The 19,537-nt window shown below is 47.8% G+C and overlaps 1 protein-coding gene across 2 annotated transcripts in view; it reads right to left on the bottom strand.

The window, feature by feature from the left end:
• The window catches only part of CACNA1B (calcium voltage-gated channel subunit alpha1 B), a 184,193-nt gene that overhangs the window by 118,330 nt on the left and 46,326 nt on the right, over window positions 1-19,537 (bottom strand). For both annotated transcript variants that reach the window (XM_059926165.1, XM_059926166.1), the window contains exons 7-10: window positions 10,790-10,893; window positions 7,763-7,878; window positions 7,368-7,424; window positions 6,207-6,296 (exon numbers count right to left, since the gene is read on the bottom strand). In XM_059926165.1, the coding sequence (XP_059782148.1) occupies window positions 6,207-6,296; window positions 7,368-7,424; window positions 7,763-7,878; window positions 10,790-10,893 (367 nt within the window). The remainder of the gene's footprint in view (window positions 1-6,206; window positions 6,297-7,367; window positions 7,425-7,762; window positions 7,879-10,789; window positions 10,894-19,537) is intronic.

The raw sequence follows: 19,537 nt of genomic DNA, 5'->3' as shown, positions 1-19,537 counted from the left end.
GCGGGGCACAGAAACACAGGGTGGCCACGACCTGCCAGGTCACAGGTCACAGGTCACAGATCACAGGTGACAGGCAGGAAGTGCAAGTTCCCTTCCGGCTTAGTGGCTGCCTCTGTGGGCCTGGGGAGCGGAAGTGACGTGGGCTGAACGCCAGGCACGTGGACGTGAACCCCGTCTGCCCACCAGGCACGTGGCTGGTACACCCTCGCGGCTAGAGAGTCCCTACTGGAAACAGGTCCAGGGTCACACGTGCCTCACAGGGTCTCGGGGTTAAAGGAAACCATGCAGGCCAGCCCACCGGGCCCCAACCAGCAGCCAGCAGGGGGCGGGGAGGGGGAGAACCCAGGAGATGCCAGGCCCCATGTCCAGACCCGTGGGAACCAACAGCTGCCAAGCCTGAGGGCCCCCGAGTGCAAGGAGACGCCTGGGCTCTGCCGGGGCCACGGGGGAAAGTCTACAGGGTCCCAGGATCTGGCACAGCACCAAACCAATCAAAATAAAACTGAGAGAGAAAATAAAATTCCCTCCCAAAATCATTCAGCACCTGAAAGGAAAGAAGTTCCCTCTTAAAAACCCCAAACTAGTAGCCTCAAAAATGCAGCAAAGCAATCTTAAATAAACACAGGAAACGTAAGGAGGAAGAAATCATGAGGAAAAGGACGAGAGACACAAAGGAACAAAGTAAGATACACATGAAGTAACAGGGACTCCAGGACTAAAAGGAACAAGGAAAGGAGATTGAGTAACTGAACAAATGGGAGAAAACATCCCTCATGTAGGAAGACCTGAGCCTGCAGGCTGAGGCCCACTGGGTTCCTGACCCCAGGCAAAGGGAGTTACAGGGGAGACCTTGTCTGCAGCCAGGAAACGAGAGGACAGGGCAGTGACACCCACAGAACAAGAGACAATGACCACAGCAGCAAAAGTTTTCTCATCCTGAGAACCACGGAGGACACCTGAGTATGACCGGAAGCCAGTCCCCCACCTACACACCCATCTAAGGGGGACAATAAGGAATGACAGAGCAGAGCTGAGACAAAGCAAACCGCTGTGTGGTGCGCAGCGACTGCAAGGTGAGAACCTCTACGTGACCACGTGTGTGATGGAAAGGCTAAGTCAGGATTTCTGCGCCCGGGGCAAACACAGGGACTAACAACAGCCAAGAACTAAATCCCACAAACAACTCAAACCAGGAGTGGGGAGCGAGGAGGGGAAATACTGCAAAGGCCTCATCTTATTGGGTTGGGGCTAAGGGCGGAGAGATGGGAAATAGGGCGATTTGGTTATGGAAATAATGCATCTTGGTGGTAAAGAGGGTAGAGGAATACGCTAAAATAGTAAAGAAAATGTTTCTAATTCTGGGAGCAGGGAAGGTAACCATTTGTGGACCGGAAATCAGCAAAGGAGGAGAGGGTAATAAACAGTAACCTGATCAAAGCAGCAAAGCTGGGAAAAACAGACCACCGCATGAAATATCGATACCAAATGTGAAGGAATGAGGAAGGAAGAAGTCACGGATGTCAGCCCTTACACTGAACAGAGACAGACTGGATCCCTCCATTAGGGACAGAGACCGTAAGACTGGGTTAAAAAAAAAAAAAAAAAAAGCAAAACCCAGCTAAATACTGCATGTAAGAAGAACACTTAAAATGCTTAAAATGATAAAGAAGGTTGAAAATGAAAGGGAAAGCAAAGATACCAAGCAATGCAAGCTAAACACCAAAACCAATGGTAGTAACAGAAAGTATGACATTTGCTGTCAGACAAGGAACTGTCCAGTGGAGGAACTAAACGGATAAAGAAGGTATTGTGTGATGATGAAAAGCATAATTTACAAAGAAGATGTAATAACAGTCATAAACTCCACATCTACCAAAGCATATAGTGGTTAAATACATAAACAAAAGCCATGAGAAATACAGGAGGAAGCATCAAGGAAATGCAAATCAAAACCATAATGATTTATCACCTCACACTTGTCAGGATGGCTATTTCCAAAAAAGACAAAACACAAATGTTGGCGAGGATGTGGAGAAATCGGAACCCTCGTGCACTGTTGGTGGGAATGCAAACTCGTGTAGCCGCTGTGGAGAACAGTATGGAGGGTCCTCAAAAAAGTTAAAAATAAAACTACCTGATGATCCAGCAATCCTACTACTGGAAAGAGAGAGAGAGAGAGATCTCCAAAATAATTGAAATCAGAATCTTGACGAGATCTGAGTTCTCCATGTTCTCTGCAGCACTATTCACAATAGATAAGATGTGGAAACAACCTAAGCGTCCACTGACAGATGAATGGATAGAGAAAATGTGGTCTATACGTACCACAGAATACTACTCAGCCTTAAAAAAGAAGGAAATTCTGCAACATGCACCAGCACGGATGGACCTTGAGGATATCATGCTAAGTGAAACAAGCTACCTTCAGAAAGACAAATACTTCATGACTGATTACACGCGCATGAGGTATCTAAAATAATGAAATTCATAAAACCAAAGACCGGGACGGTGGTGACCAGGGGCTGCTGGGCGGGGATGGCGAGCTGTGATGAACAGGCCCAGAGTTTCAGTTAAGCAGGATGAACAAGCCCTGAAGACCTGCTGCCCAGCAGCACAGCACCCGCCGTCAACGGTGATCCACTGTACACTTGGAATTGGAGAGGATGGATCTCATGATGTGTTCCTACCGCACACACACACAATTTTAAGAAAAAAAATACAACAGAAACTGACTAATAAAAAAATAAAATGAAGTGGCAATGTTCAAAACACGTCTTTCAGAACTGAACAGATCTAGTGATAAAACACAAAGGCCTAAAGAACTGGAGAACACAATCAATGAACTTGATTTTAAGAGATGCCCATACAACCTGACAACTCTCCAAAACAGAGCATACACTTTCCGTCAGTGAAACTTTTTAAAATCAGTCATGAACTTAGAGTTTGAAAATTTCTAAACTTAGAGATCTACTGGCCACATTTCCCAACCATCATCTGATAAAATTAGATATAATAAAAACATGATCAAAGTATCTTGCTACTTATAAATTAAGAAGCACACTTGCAGATAACCTTTGCCTCAAGAGGAAAGTAAAGAAATTGTTATCTGGAAACCAGTACAGAGGGGGACTTCACAGCAAAGCTTTGTGCAGAGGAAAATATGCAGCCTTAACTGCTTTTGCTGTTAAAGAAGAAAAAAGAACAAGTTACACATTTTCAGAAGTTAGAAAAATAATAATAAAATAAATAAAAATAATGTAAAAAGATAAACCTAATAAAGATTAAAAATAACAATAATAAAATTGAAAACAAAAAGTAGAAGAAAGGAAATCTACAATCTGGTTATTTTAAATGATCATTAATACAGACTAACCTCATATGATCCTAATTCAGAAAATAGAAAGCAAAGGTAAACATACTAACAACTGGAAAAAAGCAAAACCAAACTCAACACACTCTAGTCAGTCTCAGAGCTTTAAATAGCCTCTGCAGCCTGAATGCCAGAGCCCAACACATAAAGCGCCCACCTGACACCCCACTGCATCTCCAACATGCGTCTCAAACTCAGCACCTCTGAACCGAATTCCGGACGTCGTCCCCCAGAACGCACATGTCCCAGATCCCCTCCTCCCAGGGAGGGCTACTCTGTGGACACTTCCTGCAGAGCTGTGCTTGATGTCTCTCTCTTTCTCTCACACCCACGTCCGACTGGTCAGCAAATCCTGTGGGCTTGTCCTCAAAATAGATCTAGAATCCAACCACTTACCACCCCCATGGCTGCCACCAGCCGCGGGGTCTTCATAGCGGCCTCCGACCTGGTCCTGCTCCTGCCCTCTCTGCACGTCAGTCTGTCCTCAGCGCCCCGCAGGAGCCAGATGCTGCCTCCCCTCTGAAGACCACCCTGGCAGCCAGAGTCCCCTGACCCGGTCATTTCCTCTCCTGCTGCCCCCGCGCCCCGCCCAGCCCCCTCCACTTGGCTCCAGACACACCGGCCTCCCGGACTCTTCTGCCTCAGGGTCCTCTCACCTGTCGTGGGGATTCTCTGTCTCCAGGTGAGCTGGCTTGCTCACTTCCTTCAGCTTTTTACTCAAAGGCGACCTTTCCCGAGGCCATCTGCGGCCACTCTGTTTAAAATTCCAACACCCCCTAGACCCTTCAAGCCCCCTCCTCTACTTTTTTTCTTTTTCACACCTAGCACTGGAATGGAAACTCCAAAAAATGAAAGGCTTCTGCATCTTGCTTAGTGCCATAGCCCAGTGCCTCAGGCACTTCCCAGCACATCTGGGCACTTAGTAAATATCTGTTGAGTGAATGGACCAGCAAATGACTGAATACAGAAGAGATGAAAAGAATATAAGAGAACTCTACATGCAGCTCTATAGAAACAAGTTAGAAAAGGCCACAAAATGGAAGATTTCCTAACAAAATATAATTTATAAAACTGGTCCAAGTTATTTTCATTTTTTAACTAGATGGGTTCACATTTTTATCTCACCTTTAAAGAATAGAAAATTTAGGTGTTATTTAAATTATTCCAAGCTATAGAAAAAGATTTTTTTAACTCTCCAATTCATTTTACAAAATCAGAATAAAAACTCTAGGTAAAATAGGAACAGAGGGAACTATTGAAATATAACACTCACAAGATAAACTTGAAAAAAAATTTAACAAAATTCAGATCCACAACATACATTGGTCTCTTATGAACAAACACAAACAACCCGATAGAAGAATGTACAGAGTATACGAAGAGTCACCAACACCTAAATTTTAATGGGAAACAAACATTTAAAAAGAGCTTCAAAATCACTAGCAGTGAGTGAAATGAGAAGTAAAGTCCCCTTGAAATATCACTTTATAATCATTCAATTGCCCTCAAACTGGTAACAGTCAAAAGTAGCTGCAACATCCAAGCAGGACGAGGGCAGATGTCTTCCTGCCCTGTTGATGGATGTGAATTCACAGCCCTTCTGGAGAGCAGTGTGGCGGCAGCCCTGAAGGTGCCAACACACCCCTCACCTCAGCAGCCCTGCTCCTGGGAACCCATCCCACGAGGGACATAAAGCACTGGTGAGGAAGGACACATGTTTATAGGATTTGGGGGGCAGCCGATTACCTGACAGTGAATCCACACCACGGAACACCACACAGCTACTTACAAGAGCGAACTCAAATCAGACCAACTGATGGGGAGGGGTTTCCAAGAGGCACTGATGAAAAAAATTTGTATGAAACTTTTTCTGTAACATGAAAAGACCCCAAAACTCTACAACATGTATATGTTCGTGTGTGTGCGCGTGAGTGTATGAGTGTTATCGAGAAACAAGGAAGGATAAACCCCAAGCTATTAACATGCGTTTACTGGGGACAAAGAAGGGGAAAGTGGAAACAAACAGATAAACAAATACACAAATGACTTATTAGAGAGGTCTGTATATAAACATAACAATATAATGGGAAGCAGCTCTTCCAACTCGAGTCCACTCAGGATCGCTGGAGAGCAAGGAGGTCTGCCTTGGATGTGACTTGGAACCTTGTCATGAAAAGCTGTCATTGCCAAGCGCTGGCCCCCCTCCCACACTGCCGAAGGTGGAGACCCAGGGCTGAGCCCTCCTTTGCCGCAGAATGCACAATGACAGGGCATTTAGTGCAGAAAGGCCTGGGCACTTCTGGTGCTAGACTTCCGGTACCAGGCTGAGAGGAGGCGCTAAAACGATGAAAGATAAAAGAACCAGGTTCCCCTTTTACTGTCTGAGAAGCAGGGGATGAAGCCAAGCCCTGAGAGGCAGCAGGACCCAAGGAACGTGGGAGATACACAGGGCTTAGAAGAGAGATGGCAAGAAACTTTCGGTCCCTACAGAGTCAGTGACACACGCAGCCTCCGGCCTGGGGATATGCCCAAGGGCTCCACGTCCACACAGGACGGCAGAGCCAAGAACAGCCAGCAGCCAGCAGTGTACTGAAATGAATGCGTGCGAGGCCTGAGCAAAAAGGAACTCCCAGGAGCTGTGCGTGCAGCCCACCCCACGGGCTGGCCCCAGGCAGAAACCCCAGTACCAGGGTGCTGCACTCCTCACTGTCGGGGGGACACACACGGGACGGGCTTACTTGGGCGGTGTGGGCGGTAGGGAAGGAGGGAAGCCGAGGTGACAGGGAGGGAGCGGGGTGCACACTCCGCCTGCAGCCACAGGCCCACAGAGACTCACCCACAGCACAGAGGTCTGCAAAACGGTCCTCCCCCTCCTCCGCGTGGATCAGGTCATTTCGGCTCTTCTTGGTGGCTGCTCTCTTCAACACTGCTTTAAACAAAGGGTGGGAGGAGGCAGCATGAGTCCGGGCCTCCAGATGACCTGCCTCAGGGCTGGGCGGTGCCATTGTGGGCCGTGCCAGGAACCGGCAGCCTTTCCAGATCTCTCCTGAAGCTGAAGCTGAGGGAAGGCAGGACGATGCCTGGCCCCCCATGGGCCCCTCTCGGTCTTCAGAGCAAAAGGGACAAGGGATTTTGAGGTTGGGCCCTGCTTGTCCTTCTCTCCACGATGACGTCCATGGGGAAGGCCTGGCTCCCGTGGAGACCAGGAAACCTGCACGTAGGATGATGGGGCCAGCGCTGCAGCCGGCTGCCCAACGGCCCACACGCCAAGGCCAGCGGAGACCAGAGAAATCAGGTTAAGGCTGCAGAGCGGCCAGCACAGACTGCTCAAGGCCCCAGGTGTGGGCCCAGGCGAGACCGCAACACGCGTGGCCATGCCGTCTGGCCCTGTCCTGAGCAGCAGGTGTGAAGAGAGAGCAGCCTTCCTGCCACCGGGGCTGTGCTGCCCCCGTCCCTGCCCCCGTGGCCCCAGGCTGTGCTAGGGGTCTTTCTACAGCAATCTGGGGGCATCTCCCTGAGCCCTGGGGACAGATACAGCTTGGATTAAACCAGCAGTTTTCAAGCTTCTAGAAGCGGCGCTGTCCAACACAACTTTCTATGACGACTTGAAACGTGCCGAGACTGAGGATCTGGATTTTCACTTTCGTTTCATTGTAACTTACGCACCTGCAAGCTCACACAGTCACGTGTCAGCTGTCAGCTGCCATGCCGGAAAACACAGCCCTCAGCACAGGCTCCTGCGACCCCCAGGCAGAGCCCACCGCTGGCTACGCCCACTCTGGTGCATGGCACGCAGCTCCGCACGAGCGTGCAGCTGACCCTCCCAGGGCCTGCCTCCAGGAAGGCCCCGCCCAGGACCGTGTTAAGTGACCAACGCGCAGGCACCTGGCTGAGCAGAGGGCATCATGCGTCGCATGCAAGCGTGCACGCGTGTCACCGCCCACCCAGCCACCAAAGCCCTGTGGCCAGGCAAGGAGTGCTGACAGCGGTCACCTACCATCCAGAGGGGACTTCTCCTCTGCGTTCTTGTCCTCCTCGGCCAGCATGACTTCCTCTGTGAGTGAGACACAGCCTCAGGCCAGAGCCCTCCTGTGCCCACCCCTGAGCAGGGCTCGTCCCCCAGGAACACAGCAGGAAGGAGGTGAGACCCTGCCCTCTCGGCCCTCACGCTTCCAGAAGCCGGCAGGGCCCATGGCTGAGCTTTTCCTACCGAGACACACCCCTTGATGGGTCCCACAGACGGCGCCCTGTGACGAGGGCCTGGCTTGCTCCCCTCACAAATCGCCCTCCCGAGAGCAGACCCCGCCCCAGGTGAGCTCAAGCCTGGGAGGGTGCCGGGGAGAAGGAGCCGGCAGAGGCCAGGCCAGGAGCACCACACAGCCCTGTCCTCACCGGCCTTGAAGATCCACTCCAGGTACCCGTTGAGCTCCCGCTCGATCTGCTGCTGCCGGCGGAGCTTCAGGAAGGCCCGGCGGTTCTCCACCCGCTCGCGCTCCTTGGCGAACTCTCTGTGATGGGCAAGGCCGGAGCGGGAAGCAGATCAGGCGGGTGTGAGCACACCCACAGGCCCACCGTGTGCGGCCAGAGGCACAGGGACTCAGGAAGAGGCCAGGACAGGGGAAGCAGGCCACGGGCCACCCCTTCCGGTGCCTCCCATCACCTGGCCTCTTCTCCGCCCCACCCCGAGCACTTAGCAGGCCCAGGTGAGCCCTCCCTCCTCAGGCTCCTGCAGCTCGTAGGGACAGCACCTCAGTGCCCAGAGAGGGGGCTCCAGATGGCAGGGACAATTCCACCTCCCCCTGGCCTAGAGCAGGCCTGGGCATGCACCCTCCGAGGGCCGGGCCCTGTCATCTGGACAGAGACGCTACAGAGAGCTTCTGGACAACAATCCCCCAGAGGAGAACTTCCACTTTGTTTCTTCTGCTGGTTCAGACCCAGAGCCATTGCTAGAAGGAGGAGAGACGGGCAGGCACTGGATCGGCTGAGGGCGGCCAGAGATGACAGGGAGACACTCTAGAGTCACCCAGCTCCTCAGCCAAACCACTGAGGCTCTTCTGCCCTCCTGGGCCCTCAGCACCACCGCCCCAGTCTCCCAGCCAAGCTTAGAAGCCAAGAGGCTCAAAAGGCCAGAAGGAAGCCATTCACACACACAGGCACAAGAGCGCGTGCGCGCGCACAGACACACGCACACGCGCACACACCTTAGCTCAGGTCCCCAGAGGGCAGGCAGGCACACCCTCAGGGTAAAACAGCAATGCCTGTTCTCTGCCGAGCGAGCGGCTGTCTCTCCCCCAGGAGAAGCAGCTTCTGGGCTTGGCAGAGGGGGCGGGCCCGGCAGGCCTGGCTCCTGTCACGCAGCCACTGTGAGAGGGAGAGCTTGGCTCCGACCAGGATGGACCCCAAGCCTGAGACTGGTGTCCACCAGGGCCTGAGCTGCTGCAACCCTGGCGATGAGAGGAGACGGCTCCCACCGGGACCTCTCACCAAGTCCTGAATCTGCAGGAACGCAGGGCCCCTCGTGGTCTCCCCACCAGGCCAGCGCCATCAACCACACCGGAGGGCAGGAGAGCCTGGGGGTGGAGTGGGGCGTGACCATACTGCCCGGTTGGCCTGAGAGCCGCCAGCAGAAACTCGCTGCGGTGACCAAGGCCTGGCCGCCGGGCAGCCACTGCTCAGGAGGCGGCTGGCTGTGGCCTGCCCTCCCCAGGCTTTGGCCCCACTGGCAGGAAGGGCTGCGAGAGGAACCACCGATTCTGCTTGTCTGGGCACTGGGAGGGTGAGAGCCTGGGGCGTGGCGGGGAGCAAGGCTGAACCAGCTCCAGGCTGGCCCGTCCGGCAGCCCTCCTCCAGATGTGGCAGAGCCACACGTTGTGTGCTGACCACTGGCCTGAGGGGCCGTGCAGTCTCCAGCCTCCCCGGGGCTGGCAGAGAACCCTGGGGCCCCGCTGCTGGAGCTGGAGGCCTGAGGGAGGGCTCAGCTGAGACTCATTAGGAAAATCAGCCTGTATCGCCTGGTCCCCAGAGGCAAGGATGCCCGCAGGTGGGGGCAGGGCTGGGAAACACAAAGTTCGGGGCCCCTCACCCAGTCTCCGCTGCTACCCCTGCTTCTTTCTCACGTTCTCCAGAGTAAGCTTGAGCAGGACCCACTCGCGTCCCGCCAGTCTCCCTGCCAGGCCGCCCAGCACGGGGCCCGCCCGCCTCACGAGCCTGGCCCCTGGCCAAGCCCCCACAGCTGGCAGCCCCAGCTCTGCACATCGCAGACACCACACCCTCCGTGCCTCCGCCCCAACAATTCTCTGCCTGGGAGACGCTCCCCTCTCCTTTGCCAAGCTCATTCCCGGTCCCCTCTGGGCCTCAGCTGAGCTGCCCCTTCCCCAGGAGCCTTCTCTGAGCCCCAGGCCTCCCTTGGCTTCCCCATCCCAGCTCAGACCACAGCTCCCCCCCGGAATAGGAGTTCTCATCGGTCCCCTGTGCTGTGGGCCTGCCTGCTCCCGGCGGAGGTGCTTAGAAAGACACACTACTAACAGAGTCTTACAGGAGGAGGCCAAGGCAGGAACGCGCGCCAGAGCCACAGCACAGAGCCCGTGGGCCCAGCCGCCGTCCTCGCTGTGGCTGTTCCTTTCCAGACCAATATGAGAGCTGCCCCTGGGTCACGACCTCAGGAGCCTTGGGCCTGAGCAGGAATCTTCAGGGCGGGTGGAATGGAAACATTACCCTCCAGCCTCACAGGGAATCTGATGCTCAGGTGGGGGCAGGGAGGCAGGCCAGCCCAACGCGCTCTCCCTCTGTCTACACAGCTTCCTCGGCCCCGGACAAGGGCAGGAGCTCCAGATACCAGCCCCGGTTGTTCCCTGAAGCCAACAGCACTTCCTTGGTCCTCGGCCCCATGCAGGACAGGAGGACTCTATGGGCCGCAGGTGTGCTACACCTCTCTACCAATGAGAGTAAGAAGCACCTTTCCCCAGGAGGGACCCCAGCCCTGCATCCTCCCTTGTCTTCTCCTGGAGGTCAGCAGGGACAGGTGACCAGAGAGGCGAGGCGAGCCAGGGGTCAGGGCTGGGGTGGAGACCCAGGGCCGCTCCATTCCTTCTCCAGTGTCACACAGAAGGGCTCTCTTGTCCCCAGGGCTGCTCAGAAACCCCGCCACGAGCCCAGATAAGAGGCAGCAGCAGCCCCTCCCCTGACTCAGAGGCCGGGGTGGAGGCCAAGAGCTAGGGGTAAGGAGGCCAGGGACCACCAAGGGAGAGGTCAGAATGGTAGCACCAAGGACAGGCTGGCTGGAGCTCAGGACGCTGGAAGTGACCGTCCCGGGGCCAGGCCGAGCCGAGCCTCCCCCACCACACGGGCCGTGTCCAGCCCCATCAGCCCCCTCCGCGGGCTACGAACACAAAGGTGGCACACAAGCGCATGGCCTCTTACCCCGAGAGCACGCCCAGCACCAGGTTGAGCATGAAGAAGGAGCCGATGATGATAAGGGGCAGGAAGTAGAGCCAGTTCCAGGTGTTGCCGGCCGCATCATTGGTCTGGAAGCAAGAGGAGATGTGCAGGACGGTGGGCAGGACAGAGCCCTGGCCACGGAAGCTCCCCGGCCCTTCTCACACACCGGTAGAGTCCAAGTGCAGGCGGGTCCAGACAGGTAATCCAGGCAGGACCCACCATCACACCTGCCTGCCCTTGCCCCACAGAGCCCCCTCTGGGGCTGGGGCCCCCGAAGGACCAAGGAGCTTCCTGCTCCTGGCCACTGCCAGCAACACTGAAAAGCCCAGGAGTAGTCCCAGGGGGCCAAGGGCTGCCCCAGGTACCCCGCCTGGACACGTTCCCTCTGCTTCCCAGGCTGCTGGACACACCAGGCAGCTCCAAAGACATTCCTCCTTTGTGAAGCCCACGGACCCCAAGGCCCAAGTCTGATCTTCTTTTTGTCTCCTGCAGTTTCCACAGCTCAGAGCAGTAAGCCCTGTGCCGCATTCCCCCATCAACGGCAAGCCCACAAGTCCCCAGGGAACAGCTGGGCCTAAGACAGACCCCGGCACCAGGGCCTGGTCTAAATAACCAAACGCAAAAGTTCTTCCCAGACCTTTTGATTTTTACAGCACAGCCCACAAAAGGGTGAGGCCCTCTGAATCCAATTCATTTCCACTGTTGTTCTGTTTTCAGGGGCCCCCCGTAGACCCAGCTGAGAGGGGTGGAGAGCCTCTTTCTCCCCACGAGTCTGGTGCTAGAAGTGAACCAAGAGGGGTGGGTGTTGTGGGCAGGTGACCACCTGGCCCCTCTGCTCCTCTCTTCAGAGGCGGCTCACAAGCCAAGGGCCAGGGCCCTGAGCAGGACAGAGGCAGGAAGACGGCCTGGCACTGCCCTGAGGCTGGGGCTGACCTCCAGGTGCTGCTGTCGGAATTCCTGCCCTCCAGCGTCTGCTGGCCTCGGCAGATTTGCGGACTCTACCCCTGCAAGTCCTGAGTCCCCTGGACTGCCTGCCGCTTGTGGCTTCTGATTCCGGGACACTGATTCCAGGCTGGCCGCTGAGACCCCCCGGGCCTTGACCAGAATAGACACTCAGACCCCCAGCTCTACATGCTGCCGGTGTTCCCAGACCACACCTCTGCCAGCCCAACATGCAACTCCGACCTACGGGCTATGATGACCACCAAAGCCGCCAATCTCCCCAAAGGGCACCCTCAAAACCTGCCTCCTTCTGGGAAAAAGGAGAGACGTGCTGCCGTGGCCTCAGCTCCTCTCACCTACTCGAGGACTTGGCTCCTGCAGTTTCCCTCTGATGGACCATTCCCATCAGTAGCCAAAGCACCCTATTCTCTTCTTAAAAAACAAGACAAAACAAACAAGGACTTGCACTTCTGGGAAGATGGAGTGGACATACTCTTCCCTATTTCTCCCACTGAGTACAATTAACACCCTGGACATTACATCTAGAGCAAATATATATTTCACAGAAGACTGAAAAGTGGAGAAAAGAAAGAAGATCAGCTGGGACCTCTGGACCCATGGTGAGTTCCCTGTGTTTTTGTTTTGTTTTTGCCTCATATATCCCAGACCTGGGGCTTTTAAAGCCTACAACCTGGAAATGCCAAGAGACACAGACAAAAAACACACCAACAAAAGCCAGCACTCTCTCTCTAACCAAAGGGCCAGGAAGGGGGCCACCCTGCAAGGCAGACAATAACTGCACTACTCCAGCCAAACAGGGCAGAAAAAACTGTGGTGAAACTTCCATCCCTGCCAGCAAAGACCCAGGAGGGAGCCTAGGCGACCACCCTCCCCAGACTGTAATGAGGTAACCAACCTCCCCACACCCCCAAACCACAGAGATGTCAGAGAACGACAAGCAGGGAGGTGGGACGTCCTCCTCGACAGATGGTTGACGAGGCCCCCATCCCACCCCACCTCTGTGGTATCAGTGGAGACACACGGGGAGCCTGGACTTCCACCCCCACGTGACAGTAATGAGACACGCCACCCCCTCCCCACTGAGGTGCTGCCAGAAAGTCAGGCTTTCACCACCACCCAGTAATGAGGCCACACACCCCCCACCCCCATAGTGGGCAGAGACCACGTGGAGAGCAGAAACGAGGCACACAAAACCTTCCCAACCAGGTAAGTATCCTAGAGGCAAGAGGGAGCCAGAACTACCATCCCACTCAGCAGTATGGAAAAGACTCCCACAGTGTGTCAACAGAGGCCAGGTGGGGAAACTTTCCAGCCTTCTACTCCCACCTTGCAGTAGCAAGGATGCAACCCCTGCTTCCAGTGACAGAATGGTCAGAGGAAGCCAGCTAGAACAGAGGGCTTAAATAAGATCCAGGGTCCCAGGACATAATGCCAAAAATGTCCAGTTTTCAACTGATATTCATTTGCCATACCAAGAACCAGGAGGAGCACAAACTGAACAAAAAAAGACAATTGATAGATGCTGTGATGGTTAATTTTATGTGTCAACTTGACTGGGCCATGGGGCGCCCAGATATTTAGCCAAACATTATTCTGGGTGGTTCTGCAAGTGTGTTTTTGGATGAAATTAACATTTTAATTGATAAAGTAAAGCAGATTGCCCTCCATAATGTGGTAGACCTCGTACAATCAGTTGAAGGCCTGAATAGAACAACAAACTGACCCTCTTCCAAGTAAGAGAAAATTCTCTATAAGAGAATTCAGACTTCATCTGTACCGTTGGCACTACTGGGTCTCCAACTACTGGCTTTCAGACTGAAACTGCACCATAGCATCTCCTGGGTCTTGAGCCTGCCAGCCTAAATTTACTGCAGATTTGCACTTGCCAGCCTCCATAATCACAGGAGTCAATTCCTAATAATAAATCTCTTTTTTCTTAATCTCTCTCTGTCTCACACACACACACACATCACACACACATCCTATTGGTTTTATTTCTCTGGAGAACCCTGCCTGATATAGATTGCCAACACTAAGATGACAGAGATGATAGAAGTATCTGACAAAGATTTTAAAGCAGCCACCATAAAAATGTTTCAGAGGGTAATTGTATACACACTTGAAACACATGAAAAAATAGAAAGTCTCAACAAAGAAATAGTATCATCAAATAAATAAAAGATACAAAGAAGAACAAAATGGAAAATTTAGAACTGAAAAATACAATAATCAAAATTAAAATCTCAATGGAAGGGCCCAACAATAGAATAAAGACAACAAAGGAAAGAATCAGTAAGTGGTGAAAAAGAATAATAGAAATTATCCAATCTAAAAAAGAGAGAGAAAATAGACTTAAAAAACAAAAATCAAACAAGTAAGAAAAAACAGAGCAGAGTCTCAAGAACCTAGGGAACTATGACAAAATATTTGACATTCATTTTTCAGAGGAGCAGAGTACAGGAGAAAGAAGAGAAGGCTGAACAGTATTCAAAGAAATGATAGCTGAAAAATTCCCAAATTTGGCAAGAGACATAAACCTACAGATTCAAGAAGCTGAGTGAATACCATACAGAATAAACTCAATGAAATCCACAAGACATTTCATTGTCAAACCAAGGGAAACTAAAGATAAATTAAAAATCTTGAAAGTGGCAAGAGAAAAAGGGCACCTTACTTACAAAGGGAGACAATTCAAAAGATTTCTCATCATAAAGTATGGAGGCCAGAATGAAGTGGCACAATACTTTTCAGGTGCTGAGAGAAAAAAAAAACTGTCAACAGACACCTACACCCATCAAAAATATCCTTCAGGGATGAAGGGAACATCAAGACATTCTCATAATAAAAACCAGGGAAACTGGGAGAATTTGTCACCAGCAGATCTACCCTAAGAGAATGACTAACGAAAGTCTCTAAGCAGAAAGGAAATGATTAAAAAAGGAATTGTTAACCATTAGGAAGGAAGAAAGAACAATAAAAAGAGTAAAAATAGGGGTAAATAGATTTTATTTGTCCTTTTGAGTTTCCTAAATTATGTTTGACAGTGGAAGCAAAAATTATAACACGCTATGATGTGGTTATAAACATATGTAGAGGAAATGTTTAAGATAATTGTATTATAAATGGGGGAGGGTAAAGAGATATAAAGAAGGTAAGGTGTATATACTTCACTTGAGCTGGTACAATTATGACACCAGTAGACTGGAATAAGATATAGAGCAACCACTAAAAGACCAAACAGAGATATACTCAAAAACAACTAGATAAATCAAAATGGAATTTTTTTAAAAGTTCAAGTAACACATAAGAAGGTAGGAAAAAGAAAACAAAGAAACAAAAAACCAGAACAAATAGTAAACAAAAAATAAATAAATAAAATGGCAGATGTGAGCTCTAACATATCAATAATTACATTAGATGTAAATGGTCTGAATACACCAATTAAAAGACAAAGATTGGCTAGTGACTTTAAAAACATGACCCACCTATGTTTTGTCTATAAGAAATTCACTTCAAATATAACAGTTTAGGTAGGTTGAAAGTGAAATATGGAAAAAGAAGTATCATATAAACATTAATCAAATGAAAACTGTAGTGGCTATATTAATATCAGAAAATAAATATCAGACAAAGTAGACATCAGAACAAAAAAAATTTCACTAGAGACACAGAGGAACATATACAAGTTTCCCCCACTATTTGAAAGCAGTGCATTCCTATGAAACCTTTCCTAAGCCACAAAGGCATAAAGCAAAGAAACAGTCACCATAGGACACATCAGCTAACACATACAGAAAATAAGATAAAACACAGATGCTCACAAATACAATAGAGCTATGGCGATATGATGCTGAGATGCTGAGTGTAGTTCCCAGGGAAGGAGCTTGGCAGTGCCACTCTTGCTGCTTGGGGCGCACACTGCCTTTATAATGGCTCACTGTAAAGCAAATGTTGAACACTATTTTCTCTTTTCACCTTTTTTCATAAAAGCATAAATCTTCCATGGATTTCTTTTGGTTACTGGAAATAGGTATTAATGTAGGTCTTTCATAAAAGTGAAGTGGCATTAAGAGAACTTTTGAAAAGTGGGGGATACATTACAATGATAAGAGGGTAAATTCATCAAGAAGACATGGCAATTCTAAATGTGTACATGCCTAACAAATGAGCTATAACATATGTGAAGCAAAAACTGACAGAACTGAAAGGAGAAACAGACAAATGCATAATTATAGTTGGAAACTTCAACACCTCTCTCTCAAAAATTGATACAACAACTAGACAGAAAATCAGCAAGGATATAAAAGAGCTCACCATCAACCAACAGGATGTATAATTGACATTTATACACATACTACACAACAACACATTATATACACATTCTTGTCAAGTGTCCACAAGACATATATGAAAATAGACCATATCCTGAGCCATAAAATAAGTCTCAATAAATTTAAAAGAACTGAATTTTTTTCAAATTTAGTGTATTCTCTAACCATAATAGAATCAAAGCAGAGACAAATAACAGAAATATAATAGAAAACTCTCCAAACAAAGTAAACAAACAATTCTAAATAATCCATGGATCAAAGAGGAAGTCTCAAGGGAAATTAAAAAATACATTGAACTGAATGAAAATGAAAATACAAGATATCAAATTTGAAAGACACAGCTAACGTAGTTTTAAGAAGGAAATTTATAGCACTAAATACATACATTACAAAAGAGGGAAAGTCTCAAATCAATAATCTAAACTTCCACCACAAGCAAAGGAAGAGCAAAACAAACCCAAATCAAGTAGAAGAAAGTAAACAGTAAAGATAAAAGCAGAAATCAACAAAGTTGAAAATGCAAACAATAGAAAAAATCAATTTTTGAAAAAGTTTGTTCTTTGAAAAAAGTTAAATTGACATACCTCTGGCAATACTGACTAAGAAAAAAAGAGAGAAGACACAACTTATCAATATCAATAATGAAACAGGGGATTTCACTACAGAACCAACAAACATCAAAAGGATAATGAAGGAATACTACAAACAACTCTCTATACATTTGACAACATGGATGAAATGGATCTATTTCTCCAAAAACACAAACTACTACAACTCACCCAATACAAAATAGATAAATGTCCAATAACTATTAAGGAAAGTGATATTGTGATTTTAAAACTTCCCCTACAAAAGGATAGACACATTGATCAATGAAATAGAATTGATGATCTAGAAATACACCCTTACATTTATGATGAGTTGATTTTTTTTAACAAGGGTGCCAGGACAATTCAATGGGGAAAGGATAGTCTTTTCAACAAATGGTGCTGGGACAAGTGGATATCCACAGGCCAAAGAATGAAATTGGATCCCTACCTCACACCATATACAAAAATTAAATCAAAATGGATCATAGACCTAAATATAACAGCCAAAACTAGAAAACATGGGAGTAAATTTTCATGACTTTGATTAGGTAATGGACTCTTAGATACTACACCAAAAGTACAAAGTGAAAAGAAAAACAGAAAAAAATGGACTTCATCAAAATTAAAATCTTTTTTACTTCAAATGATACCGTCAGGAAAGTGAAATGATAACACACAGAATGTGAGAAAATATTTGCAAATCATCTGAAATATCTGGTAAGGGTCTAGTGTCCATAATATATAAAGAAATCTTATAGGTCAATAATAAAATGACAAATAACCCAATTTTTAAATGGGCAAAGGATATGAATACATATTTCTCCAAAGAAGATATATAAATGGTGTAATAAGCATATAAAAGATGCTCTACATCATAAGTCATTAGGGAAATGCAAATCAAAGATAAAATTAAATACCACTTCAGTCCATGGTTGGTTGGTTAAAATTAAAATTAAATTGTAATTTTACTAGGATGATTAAAATTAAAAAGATAGACAACAAGTGTTGGTGAGGATGTGGACAATTTGGAACACTTGTGCATTCCTGGTGGGGATGTAAAATGTTGCAACCACTTTGGAAACCAGTTTGGCAGTTCTTCAAAAGGTTAAATATGGAGTTACCATATGACCCAGAAATTCCACTCCTAGGTGTACACCTAAGAGAAATGAAAACATATTCCACACAAAAATTTGTACACAAATGTTTATAGCAGGATTATTCATAATGTAAAAAAATGGAAACAACCCAAACGTCCATCAACCGATGAAATACAAACAGAAGATGGTATATCCACACAATGGAATCATATTTGATAATAACAGCAATGAAATACTGATACTTGCTACAACATGGATGGACCTTAAAAACACAAAATCCCACATATTCTATGAGTCCATTTGTATGAAATGTCTAGAATAGACGAATATAAAGAGATAGAAATATATTAGTGGTTGCCAGAGGCTGGGAATGGAGGAATGGGAGGTGACTACTAATGGGTACAGGGTTTCTTTTTTGATTGATGAAAATCTTCAAAAATGAGTAATGGTAATGGTTGCACAGTCCTGTGCACATACAAAAAGCACTGAGCCATTCACCACTTTGTGAATTTCATGGTAGGTGAATAAAAGTAAAAATGTTATATGAAAACATAAAAATAAAAGAAATCTCTAGGCCCAGATTATAGAATTCTACCAAACATTTAAAAAATAATTAACGCCACTTATGCACAATCTCTTCTAGAAAAATAGAAGAGGAGTAATTACTTCTCAATTCATTTTATAAAGCTTGTGTTACCCTGATAACAAAACCAGGCAAAGATAGTAAAAAGAAAGAAAAAAAGAAAGAAAGAAAGAAAGAAGGAAAGAAAGAAAGAAAGAAAGAAGAAAGAAAGAAAGAAAGAAAGAAAGAAAGAAAGAAAGAAAGAAAGAAAGAAAGAAAGAAAAAGGAGAGGGAGGGAGGGAGGGAGGAAGGGAGGAAGGGGGGAGGGGAAGGGGAGGGAGGGACAGGGGAGAGAGAGCACACGTACCTCAACCTAAACTTCACACTTTATACAAAAATTAACTCAAGATGGATCACAGACTTACATATAAAATAATAAAACTTTTAGAAAAAAATATAGGAGAAAATATTTAAGATTTAGGACTAGGCAAAGAGTTCTTAGATTTGATGCCAAAAGCCCAATCCACAAAAGGAACAATTGATAAACTGGATGTTATCAACATTAAAATCGCTGGTTCTTTCACAGACCAGGTGAGGAGTATGAAAAGACAAGCTACTGACTAGGAGAAAACATTTGCAAACCACACATCTGAGAAAGAACTAGAATATATCTAGAATATATAAAAACTCTATAGTGAAAGAACAATCCAGACCATGAGCAAAAGATATGAAGAGATATTTCACTGAAGAAGATACACAAACGGCAAATACGTATGAAAAGATGCTTAACATCATCAGCCATTAGGAAGTGCACTGAGATACATCTCTACACACTGTCAGAATGGCTGAAGTTAAAAACACCAAATACCAGTGAGGATGCAGAAAAACTAGATTATTCATACACTGCTGGTGGGGATGCAAAAGAATACAGGCCTCTGGAAAAGCATTAATTTCTTAAAGAACTAAACACGCAACGGCTATAGAACCCAGAAATTGCACTCTTGAGCATTTAACCCAGAGAAATGAAAACTTACATTTGCACAAAAACCTGCCCACAAGTGTGCAGAGCAACTTTATTCCTGATAACCCTGAACAGAGACGAGACAGATGTCCATTAACAGGTGAGTATTAAACATTGTGGTCCACCCACACCTGGAGCACCACTCAGCAACAAAAAGGAAGAAACT

This window comes from Balaenoptera ricei, chromosome 6 (genome assembly GCF_028023285.1).
Source record: "Balaenoptera ricei isolate mBalRic1 chromosome 6, mBalRic1.hap2, whole genome shotgun sequence".
Lineage (NCBI taxonomy): Eukaryota > Metazoa > Chordata > Mammalia > Artiodactyla > Balaenopteridae > Balaenoptera > Balaenoptera ricei.
This window is presented reverse-complemented; position numbering and strand designations above follow the sequence as displayed.